Below are 12,474 nucleotides of genomic sequence, written 5' to 3'. Positions count from 1 at the left end.
ATCAGTAAAAAACTTTTAGTTGTTCTACAGAGATTTATTTTAAAAATACAGATAATTACTTTGGAAATTGTTTGAATTTTTTCAGTCCAACCATCGTAAAATAAAAATAAAATCTCATTTAAAACATGTTAAACAAATGAAAAAGACTGAAATACCTTAAAATGACCTCATTTAAATGAAGACTCCTGTTTTCATACAGCCGTCATGAGTTCCAGGAATGTTACTGAATATATGAAGAACGCAACTTCTTCTGGTAATTTTGAATAAATATGAATAAAAATTTAACCCAAAACATCCTCTATGCACAGAAACGTGTATCAGCTGCACACAAGTAAAGTTTATAGTTTAAATATTTATTCTGCGTTAAGAAAAGTTTAAAGTTTATATTTCAGGTGTTTCGGGTCTTTTTGTTGCTCTCAGCATTAAAGATGAAGATAAATTATGGTTGTTTTTTTAAAATGATGAAGTTTCATATTAAATTGACTGTCTTGTACATTTCTGATGTATATTTACTTAACGAGGCTGCTAACGAGTGACTCTTCACACTGAACTCTGGTGAATTAATTGATGACTTTGAACTAATTATTAAACTAAAGTTCAGTTAAATCACCTTTTTAAGGCAGCAGGAGGAACTTATGTTTCTCTGATGAACCAGTTTAACATATTAAATTATAATTCATCTCAACATCTGCAGGTCTGATTTCCATCAGACTTCCTGTGAATATTCACATTTATTCATAAACCCTGAAGGATGATTTCTAAACGTTTTAATGACATTATGATCCGTCTTCTACCGTTTATGATTAAGGATGTTTAAAGTCTGCACTTGTGGATTTGAATGTTTTATTCCGTTAACCACAATATATTTTATATATGACGACTGATCTGTTTTTATATAAAACAAACATACATGCAGTATAATAATATAATTAACTATGCTGCTCACAATTTAAACCTAAATTACTGAAAGTTTCCTCCAGACGTGTTTAACAGTTAATAAAACAGTCAGAGTGTAATTTAACCAAGAAGACTCTTATCTTTTATTAACATGTACGATACGGTCCATCCTGTACATTTCCACTCGTTTCCACGTTTCTTTACAAATAATTATAAAACTGTACAGTACAAAAACCAAATAAAAAAGTTTAAATATATTATTAAAGGTCTCACATCCGCAGTTTCTCTTCTGAACACACACAAACTTTTTAAAAACTTAATGCAGAAAGTCACATTTTTAAAAAAGAGAAGAAAACTTTTCATGCAGCAACTTGAAAACAGCCTGAGAATGTTTCCATGGAGACGAAGAAGAAGAAGAGGAGGAGGAGGAGCGATGAAGAGCAACTTTCTGAACATAAAGGAAACATTTTTTATTTTATCTTAAAGTTACTACAAAGAACTTTTATCATGATGCCTCGATATGACCTACAAGCGTTTCTGTACAGTTATTCTAAACGCTGCCGCCGGGTCGGATTCCCGCCAAATCAGACGAGACGATTCACGCCACGCAGACCGAAGAGCGCAAGTTTACATCACACGTAGCACGAGGGAGGACGAAGTCGTTACTATGACGAGGGGACGACGTTTCTCTTCGTTTGATGACGTTAAAAGTAAAGTTAGACTTGTTGTCGGCTTCTCTCGACCAGAGAGAGAGAGAGAGAGAGAGCAGCAGTGGTCAAGCGAGCTAGAGGATGAATGAAGAGAGCGAGCGGCGCCGGCGGTTACGTTCTAACTCGCAGACACCTCGGCTCAACCCTGCAGGAAGCTGCAGCCTTAAATGTGACGTCGCTGTACCGTCGTCATGTTGACGATGACGGATGACATCATCGCTGCATCCTGCAAACAGCTGTTTAAAAAAACAAAAAATTAAACTAAGTAGCGTCTTTATTTCACTCGCTTACATAACAAATACACACGCTAGCGAATATCTTTACGACATGAGGCGGTGGTGCTCATGGGAAACGCAGTCTTCATTCTGGGGAAACACTACTGCGTCTGTCCACCGGGGGGCGCCAACGTCAACACAAAGTGAAAGTTCTTCGTAGTAACTTTAAAATAAATAAATAAATGAATCCAGCTCGTTCCTCCTTCACATTAAAATGCATTTTGATGAAAACTGATGAAAACTTGAGACTGGAAAGTTATCGTTAATGAAAAATAACAAATAAAAAACAAATAAACTCCTCTAGCTGTGGGAGAGTTTTCATTTTTATGAACGGCACCGACTGGAGAATTAGCACCACTAGCTGCTCACCTCCTGATACTCACTCACAAGTGGACGGAAACAAACGTTCATTTGAATTTTCTGTCATAATTTGTGTTAAATCTGGATGTAAACTCGGCTACAGAGAATAAACCAGACGGTAAATGTGTCGTAAAAACCAAAACTAGCAGCTAAAACAGGCTAAAAAGCTCCATAACGTTAATATAAATGACTTTAAAGTGTTGGGTTTAGTTACTCTTTTACTCTGACGGACGTCGGAGCGTCTCTCTTCTATATCTTCTGCTCTGGTGAGTCACATGTTAACCTGACAGACAAACTGAGTCGGTGTCGTGATGAAGGCAAAGACGGAGGTTTGCAATAATAACTGAATTATTGCTCTTCTCTTCTTTTTCTTCCTGAAACTTAAAGAGACCTTTTTTTTTTTTATTAATCAGATACAGTTTATGTTCTAAATCACATCAGAAACCTTCTTTCTGTTTTTGCATAACAAATATATTAAAGGTTTGCTCAGGTCAGACTAGCACCCATCAAAAACAAACCTGATAAATATAAAAACACAATAAATTAAGATTAAATACACTAAATAAATGTTTTAACTGAGATAATAAATATAAAGGCACTTCCAGAGCTTTCATCCTTTTTGAAATGGTCTTCACTGATTGTTCTTCTTGTCTGCAGACTGAACAAACATCCGACTGTTTGGGAAATAAATCTTTTTTTTTTATCTGAAACTCTGTCGTCAGTCCACTCAGGAACCAGAACTTCACTTTGTTCTTTATCTTCGGTCTTTTCTCTCCGGTTTCTGTGAGTTTTCGGAGGTTTTTTCTCGGCGTGACCGCGTGAAGCCGCGAACATGAAATCCGTCTCTCGGTCCGTCATCAGACCTCCACTTCCTGCTGTCCTCCCTGCGCGGCGGCGGCCGTCGTCGCGGCGATGTCGAAGCAGGTCTCCATCATGACGCGGGACTTGCAGAGGTTGACGCAGTACTCCAGCTCCGCCGTGGCCTGAGCCAGAGCCTCCAGGTACTCCTGGGACTCCCGGTCCAGGTCCTGGTCCACGTCGACTGCAGGGAGGAACCAGACGAAGACGTTAAAAACATTTAGTTCAGTTCGAGCCTAAAAGTCTCTACAGAGATGCAACTAACCTTCAGGTTCATTATCGATTAATCTGCTAATTAATTTCTCAATTAATCATTTTGTCTATAAAATGTCAAAATTTCCCAAAGTTTGTTTTGACCAAAAATCCAAAATGCCAAAATATTTAGTTTAATATCAAATGTTTGACAAACAAAAGCATCAAATAGTCACATTTAACTGACATTCTGGCAGTTTTGCTTTCTGACGATCAATTCTTTCAACTCGACTAGACGAGACTTTGCCAAATTTTGCTCAAATAATCCTAAATTTGCAGTGTGATGATCTTTCAGGAACAAAAATAAAAACATTAAAGTAAAATTAATTTAATCTGCAGATTCATTCAGATGTCAGCTGAGCACATGACAGAATATAAAGCTCTGTGATTGGATCTTTATTACCTAAATGCACTCTGGGAGTCGTAGTAACGTCTCTCCTTCACTTTTCACGTCCACGTGTCCACTTTAGGGATGTGCAGAGAGCCCAGTATTTGTATTTGTATTTGAATAAAAGTGGAGAGAGGCTTGAAAATCCTTTTAGTTACAATAAGTGTTCATGAATAAACTACCTTATGAAGGAGGTCCCCACACCGGGTCTCCAACTGGAGTCTCCCAGATCAGAGACGACTGCGCTGACTACTGAGATAAAACTTTACTCATCACCTCGTTGCAGACAGACCTCTACCTATTTATACACCCATAACACACAGACAGCACAGTCTGTAACATGTAGAAGAACTTCAAAGGTGATTCTTGCTTTGTACTTTTCATTTATTGCCTATTTATTACAACCTAACTTTGTGGAAAGGAGAAGAGGAACAACAGGTTATGGAGAGTCTTTAGGACCACTTTGCTTGTGTCAGTAGCTCAGTTTTATCTCTGGGGAACACCCCCAACTCCAGGACTGATGTCCAAATAAGGAAATGTGCGTCATGTAGCAGGTGGATGTGACTCCCCTCGTTGAGACCTGCTGATAGACGTCACAGCGGAGCAGAGGAGAGACACTGAGATAGTGATGTAACCGACCTGCACGCTGATATTTGACATGGGGTTTTTTTTCCCCAAAAAACAAACAATTTTTAAAATATTTGTATGAAACAAATATTTGTATAAAACCCACTATTTGTACTTAGCCGAATAATGTATTTGTATGTCACATAAAATAAAAGAAGAACTGGGAACCACTGGGACGTCTTCTACACTGCAAAAAATCCCCACTATAAAAAACAAAACAAAACAAAAATATTGTGTTTAGAAACAAACAAAAAAATGATGCAGTGGGCAGCAGAGGAAAAGTAAAAGTCCTGCACTGAAGACGTGTCTGACAGTACTAGTATTAGTACTAGTACTAGTATTAGTATTATTACTAATACTAGTACTAGTACTAATACTAGTACTGTGATGAGGAGACTGTGACGTTCCTCAAATGAAAACATGAAACTAACAGAAACGTCATATTTCCATCATGTTTTCCATCATTTGAGCTTTGACTGTCCTTCTGTTAATGACGTCGTCTCGTTGTGTTTCTTCTTCTGCGACTGTTTAACGGCACCGACTGGAGAATTAGCGCCACCTGCTGTTTATCTGCTGATATTCACACAGCAGCCGTAGACGGAAACAAACATTCACTAAACTTCAAGCTACATTTGGATGAAACTCAGACGAGTCAAAATGGTCTTTGGCGTAAGAAAAAGTTACTTTTTCTTCTAAGACTATCTGACCTTCAACTGTGAAAGTTCAAGTAACTTCAGAGCGTTTTAAAAGCAGATGACTTGTGATTAGTTTTAACAGATAGATGATAGATCCTCTCTGTGATTTATGAGGCTCCAACCTGAGAATCAGTCCTTCCTCTGCTGGCTGAGGGAGAATAAACTGTTATTGATCTGTTGGACTTTCTGCCTCCAGCTGAACTCTTTCTTCTTTGGCTTTTGCACGGTCGAGCGCTTCCTGTGAAAAGGACGCGTAGCTTTTTCTTTCGAGGTGAGGCTGAGAGTTTGTCCCTCTGACAGAGAAACAATAAAAAGATGTAAATATAACGCGTCTCCCTCGGGGCTGTTTGTCTCTCGCAGTTTTCTCCAACAATCTCCTCTCCAAACACTCCGGCTCGGCTCTCGAGCGCCGCGAGCCGTTCGCTTTTGTTTTCCGGAGGATCCAGAAATAGAACCATAATGGACGAGTTCAGCAGCAGAGGACGAGGGTTTTTAAAGCGGCCCCCGGCAGCACTTAGCTGGAAACACTCACTGTTTGTCCACTCTGTGTGTTTGAGGGCGGGAGCTGCTGAATGCACTCGTTTGCCTTTTGTGCTGCGTGAGGAGAGAGACGAGGAAGCTTCTATATCTGTTCAACTGTGTTTTACACCACAGCGAGCTGGAACAAAACACTGTCACATCTCTGTACGAGTGAACCCAAAGTCAGGCTGAAGATCTGGATGACACAGTGAACACTGATCTTTATTGTGTAGAAATCAACATACTGGACTGTTTCATGCTGACAGGAAATGATTTGACTTTGGAAGTGACTCACTGTTCTCTGTTAGAAAATATCTGCTTGTTTGATAAAAAGTCAAAAGCTACAAATACCTTATTCAGCAAAGAACAAATAGTGGGTTTCGTACGAATATTTAAAAAGTTATTTGTTGGGGGTGTTCCTCAGAGATAAAGCTGAGCTACTGACACAAGCAAAGTGGTCCTAAAGAGACTCTCCATAACCTGTTGTTCCTCTTCTCCTTTCCACAAAGTTAGGTTGTAAAAAATAGGCAATAAATGAAAAGTGCAAAGCAAGAATCACCTTTGAAGTTCTTCCCTACACATTACATGCTGTGCTGTCTCTGTGTTATGGGTGTATAAATAGGTAGAGGTCTGTCTTAGTAAAGTTTTATCTCAGTAATCAGCGCAGTCGTCTCTGATTTGGGAGACTCCTTCATAAGGTAGTTTATTCATAAACACTTTTCTGAAATTAAAAGTGTCATAAAAACAAAAACAGGACTTTTAAGCCTCTTTCCACTCTCTGCTCATCTCTAGTTCATACATCCTTGGACAAATACATGTTAGGACCATTCAGGCTCTTGAACATGCAAAACTTACACAGCTTGAAACCTGAGATGATGCAGGGATAGAACAGCAGCTCTGTCTTGTCTCTTGTAGTTCCCTTTGGTACATAATTTTGCTGCCTCAACAAATACAGATACAAATACAAATACTGGGCTCTCTGCACATCCCTAAAGTGGACACGTGGACGTGAAAAGTGAAGGAGAGACGTTACTACGACTCCCAGAGTGCATTTAGGCAATAAAGATCCAATCACAGAGCTTTTATATTCTGTCATGTGCTCAGCTGACATCTGAATGAATCTGCAGATTAAATTAATTTTACTTTAATGTTTTTATTTTTGGCCCTGAAAGATCGTCACACTGCAACTTTAGGTTTATTTGGGCAAAATTTGGCAAAGATGAGAAGTTTGAAATGTTCTGAGCTGATAATGTGAACTCTTGGGGGGAGAGGTCAGGGGTCAAGAGGTTAAATCAAGTCGTTCTATCCAGAGACCCTCCACACTGAGGAGCAGCTCCAGAAAAACCCTGAACAGGAAGAAATCAGCCCTAAAACTCTTCCCCTAAAGTTAAAATCTGTTTTGAGGCATATTGTTGTAATATTTCCGTCCTCCTGTTGCGTTCAGGGTTTGTGAGACCTGCAGCAAACACACTGTACTCACACTCTCCGCTCCACTTGCTGGGGTCGAGCATCAGGCGGCTCTTGGCCTCCTCCAGCTCCACCTTCAGCCGGTCGTGTTTGCTCTTCAGCTCTCTGATCTGCTGCTGCCGCTTCTCCAGCATCCTCAGCCGGGCGTTAAAGTAGAGCAGACCCTGTGGACGAAACAATCAAACCCCGAACACAGAGTCAAATCCACCTGAAGCCTGCTGGTATTTCCCCGCCGCTGAGAGTCGTGGAGCGTCTCTGATGTGAGGATGAACCCTGCAGAGCGGCCGGTGGGGGGAGGAGGAGGAGGAGGAGGGAGGAGGAAGGATCGGGGGGGATTATGAGGGGCTGCTAACCTGCTCTGAGACTTCAATCTGTGTCCACTGCTGGATTTAATTAGGGGCTGCAGATAAAATTAGCATGGGCGCTAATCTGCAGGCTGTAGACTTAATCTGCAGGACGAACGGCGAGAAGAGGATTAAGGACAGCTGAGGACGTCGGGAACAGGTGACAGAGACGTGGATCAGTCTCTGCTTCAAATACAGGTGTTTTAAAGGAATATTACACCATATTTCAACCTGATCTGGTGTATTTACAACAAAACTCAGAGACAAACGTCTGAACTGAGGCTGTAGACGTACATCAGGCTGAAATAAAACTTTTCTTTAAGAGTCTGGACAGAATCAAGGATGCAACGCTGCAGTGGTTACAAACTTTAACATGTTTATTAAAGTGTTTACAGGATTTAAAACTACACTGCAGTTTATGAAAGGTGCAGAACTCCTCATCTGGGTCAAACACACGTTACAACAACAGATGTCCTGATCAGAAACTTTTATTTACTTAAATGTTGATTAAATATTTATTTATTTATTTATTTAATATGTATCTGACAAACTGAAATAGATCTGACACACCTTCATTTTTAGAAAACTACTTGATCCAAACACTGAATCTTAATTTATTGATCTAAAGTTCAAACTGACGTTTTGGCGTGATCCTCTAGGTGAAGACGTCTCACTCTGTCAGAGTTGTTGGGACTACAGGAACACTCTGATTGTACAGTATTGATACAGAGTGGAGCGTCTTATCTCACAGATGATCTTTGGTCGAGTCACAGACACACAAACCGACAACAGACGAGTTTCATTTTGTCATCGAGTGACTCACAGAGTGACGGTTAATTACTGGCAGCTGATACGAACTCGTTTGTCATTTGAACCGAAGCTGAAAGTGACGACATGAGAAGCTGCTGACTGAAGCTTTGCTATCAGAGACGCCCACTAACAGTCGGCCAAGTTTTCATTGGTCGGTTAGTCGCAGGGAGAAAAAAAAAAAAACCCCAATCAAATTTAATTTAATTTGAAACAACAGATACAGGAAGTGGTGACACGTGGCGACACCTGGCCGAGGCAACCAACGGTGTAATTTCATCACTCAGTCAGTGAGTTTGTCTGCTGTGATAACAGAAGCGCAGATTCCTCTGGAAATATGTCAACTTCCTGCTGGGAAACCTCCTAAAATGAGAAATGGGAGGATTTAAGAGGCCTGACTGAGCCCCGGGACTGAAAAAGGAAACTCAACCCGCTCGCTGTCGTTAACGGGTGGCTCACTTTCTGTGTGCACTTTTAAAATTTATATGTTAAAGGATCATTATTACGGCTTTGTATTTCTCTGGAACTCAAACCATCTTCTGATGCTCCAAATATATTTATTTAAATATTAAATTAATATCATAAAATGCAACGATGAGTCGACGAGGAAAACCTTCGGTCGTTGGCAGTGCTGGTTTCTACACTCAGCTTTCATAATAATTACTTAGTGAATCAGTGTATTTTTCTTTAAAATCATCTTCTAAAAACTGCTGTTTGATTTCTCATTTTGGTTGAATTGTAGAGAAATGTGACAAAAAAGTTACAACCACAGACAGTTCAACACCTTAATGGAGACACAGCAGGGTGCAGACACTGACTCTCTGTTATTAGTGGATAATAATAAGAAATGTCTGAAATGTCCAACATGTGTCTAGAACCAGCTGTGGTCCATATAAGATGTTCTGACTTCTACTCCAACTTCCACTCAACTGTGTGGTTCCAAAAAGAAGGGTTAACCAGGGGCAGTATTTGAGCATTTTGAGCATTTTGTTGCTCTACTTGAGGTGATGATGTCTGTTTGTTTGGTCCTGAGCAAAATATCAAATGTCAACAACTTCCAGCCAGTAAATCCTGTTTGTCTGTTGTTTCCAATCAGACGGGATTTATTGAAAGATGTTCATATTTTAGGGAAAAAAGTAGATTTTTATTGAAACTAACTGAAGTTTGCTTCCTCAGACTGAGCAGAGAAACATCTTAATAAGATTTTAAGACTCATAACAGACTAAGATGATTTTAACAATATAACTCACCTTTTCAACATCATGGAAGGACTGCTGGGAAGAAACAGAAAGAGAGAAAATGAAGGTTTATCTGTAACTCTGTGTCTCAAAAGACAAATTGCAGATCATCTCCTCTCTAATTGAAAATAAATCACAGCTCCTTCCAGCTGAATGAATGTCTTTCTTTCCCTCGACGCTCCGCTCACCGCTCGGCTGCTGAAGGTTAACGAGCCGTTAACACAGAGAGGCGACGGCTGTGAAGACCAACCAGCCGGGGAAAACCTTCATCCATCCTCCTCCTCCTCCCCCTCCCCCTGCTGTCACTCACATCTAAACCAATTAACATGAAACTGTAACTGACTCGGTGATAAACTCAGTTCCTGATAATCTGACCTCAGGCTGGACTGAAGAGAGGATGACTATTATCCAGGTTTATCATTTCTGCCTCAGAATCTGAATGATAATAATGCAGTTTAGTCACAAGGTGAATAGAGACACACTGATTTAGTTCTGACTGTTTCACTGATTAAACTGCACAAAACCTCCTAATCAAGATTTTTGCCTCTAATTTTAATTTTTAAAGTCTTATTTTTCACAGGAAGTGTCAAAATCTGCCGGTCTATCAGGAATATTCAAACCTGTTTCTGAGGAAAATCGACTTGTTTCAAGTATTTTGTCAAATATTTGATCTTGCAGCCGTCTGTCTTCTCGTCTCAGGATACAGACTATTGTTTCTACAAAATTACTGGAAAATCTGGTTTCTACTGAAAACATGTTGAAATATTCGTATTGCAACAGCAGACTTATTTAATCTTATTTTCAGAAATAAGGCATTTATTGGCAGATATTACATGAACAGAAACAGATCTGAAAATAAGCATTAACACAAAGATATTAGACCCTGATGGGGAAATTGTTAAGTCCACATCAACCTGTAAGTATTAAAAATGTATTCTGCGTCTGGTAATGTCCGACCACTCTTACTCATACCGATCTTACTCATTAGGCTTTACTTAAGGTGGGTGATGTGTAGACGAGTTTCTCCTTTGCTCCCATCATCTTTCAACATTTCAATCAAATCAAAATACTTGCACAGTTCATTTGTTAATAGTTTACAAAAAGCTGCTGTCAGAACAGACTCCATATGATATCAAATATCACTATATGCTGACGATACTCTGATACTATATATACATATATATATATATATAGATAGATAGATAGACAGATAGATAGCTCTGATCACTGGGATCACCAATTCTGAGAATGATATCAAATAACAGAGAACGCTGAGAAACACCATCAAATTAAAACTTTTTTCAGATTTTGTTTGTTTTTTGTTTTGTTTTACTGGGATGATGCCCATTAATCATCATCATCATCATAATCATCATCATCCTCATCATCAGCCTTTAACAGATAAAAAAGTTCAGTCCAAGAATTTATGATAAAAACAAAAACATTTTGCCTTAACTTTCACATTTTCCCTGAGTTTGTGGAATTGCTCCAAATACTACAATACCCATGAGCCTCAGCAGCCATTTATATGGACACTTCAACCAGAGCAGTGATGTCACAGACGAGACCACAGCAGAGCTGCTAAATTGATCCAAAATTGATCCAAATTGAAGCTGAATTGATTGTAACTCAACCTCTAACTGGACTGTTTGTCGGGTCTGTCTCCATAATGGCCGAATGTAGAAGATTATTGTAACAGAGAATTATTCTTAAAGTAGTGCATGTGTAATTGTTCGTGTAATTGTTTGTGTTATTGGTTTGTCTAACTTTGTTTATGTTTAATTTTCTGTAATTATGATTTGTGATCTTGCTTTTGTATTTAAATAATGACAACAACTGTCAGCGAGTTGACAATGATGCACCTGCAGGTATTTAACCTCCTGAACAGGAAGCTGAGCAGACGGAGCCGGTCTCACCTCTGACCCCGTCACCACCTCCCTCCTCCTCTGCAGGCGCTCCACGTCGTCGATCTCGTACACCTTTATCTCGAAGGGCTCCTTCAAGGTGCCGCCCAGCGGGGGCACGTCCACCCACTGACCCCCCACCTTCCTGCCCAGAGAGGAGGTGTCCGGCAGGGGAGCCGGGATCAGACGCCGCCGCAGGAAACCTGAAGCAACAGGAAGTAGAATTCATAAAAAATACCCAACAGCAGACAGTGATTAATTTCTCTCTCTGACATAACGCCACCTACAGTCTGATGAAGGTTATTGATCTCACATCGACAACCAACACAGCTCATTACTTTTAATTAGCTTCATCTTCTCAGTCAGTTTAACAGTTTGTGCTGCTGATTTTAAAACCATCATCTTATCTTATCTTTTGAATGTCCAGTTAATCAATTTTTCTTTTCTTTTTTTATTGTCTTTTTTTAATTGACCATTTATTTATTTACTTATTGTTTTTGGAAGGTATTCAGTGTATATTACTCGCTGGTATTAGTGGTAAATCTATTAGTGTAAATGTTGTGTTTAGCTACATATTTTCTTAATTTATCTGTTTCATGGTGTTTATTCATAAACTTTTTCTTTATTACTATTCATAACGTGATTATTGATTCTTATTTTTGTATTATTATATTATTATCTGTTTCATAGTATTTATCAATACTTATTTTATTTATTGTTATTGGTGACATAGTGTTTATTCAGCTTATCTTTTCTAGTGACTTAATGTTAATTTATTGATAACAGGTGTAACGAGGAGCTCGGCTGTTGATACGTGTTGATCTTGTTTTTATCATGTAGAGACTTTTGTAACTTTTGTACCTTTGATGAAGCCTTGATGTGCTTTTTTTAAATTCATTCCCCTTTCCTCTGATTGCTTATCTGCATGAAAAGCACCTGTTTTGCGTCACGTCGTCTGATCCGAGAGGCGCCCTCCTCATTTGTCTTTCATTGATTATTTTTAATGACTTCGTTCACACTCGCTGCCAGATTAGCTGGCGTACTAATTAATTTCATGATGATCATAACTACAAAGATTAAAAGCAACAGTGTGCACCGCAAACAAAAAGCCACGACTGATTATTAAAAACATT

The 12,474-nt window shown here is 39.2% G+C and overlaps 1 protein-coding gene across 10 annotated transcripts in view; it reads right to left on the bottom strand.

Moving 5' to 3' along the window:
- Nucleotides 1-1,016: 1,016 nt before the first annotated feature.
- kif26aa (kinesin family member 26Aa) overlaps nt 1,017-12,474 on the bottom strand; it is a 75,617-nt gene continuing 64,159 nt past the window's right edge. For 7 of the 10 annotated variants that reach the window (XM_067572042.1, XM_067572033.1, XM_067572040.1 and 4 more), the window contains 4 exons: nt 11,354-11,544; nt 9,450-9,473; nt 7,062-7,212; nt 1,017-3,284 (listed from right to left, as the gene is read on the bottom strand). In XM_067572042.1, the coding sequence (XP_067428143.1) occupies nt 3,100-3,284; nt 7,062-7,212; nt 9,450-9,473; nt 11,354-11,544 (551 nt within the window). In that variant the 3' untranslated portion in view covers nt 1,017-3,099. The remainder of the gene's footprint in view (nt 3,285-7,061; nt 7,213-9,449; nt 9,474-11,353; nt 11,545-12,474) is intronic. The other 3 variants (XM_067572034.1, XM_067572044.1, XM_067572043.1) reach the window with 1 other exon arrangement.

The sequence above is a fragment of the Thunnus thynnus genome, chromosome 18, assembly GCF_963924715.1.
Source record: "Thunnus thynnus chromosome 18, fThuThy2.1, whole genome shotgun sequence".
Classification (NCBI taxonomy): Eukaryota; Metazoa; Chordata; class Actinopteri; order Scombriformes; family Scombridae; genus Thunnus; species Thunnus thynnus.
This window is presented reverse-complemented; position numbering and strand designations above follow the sequence as displayed.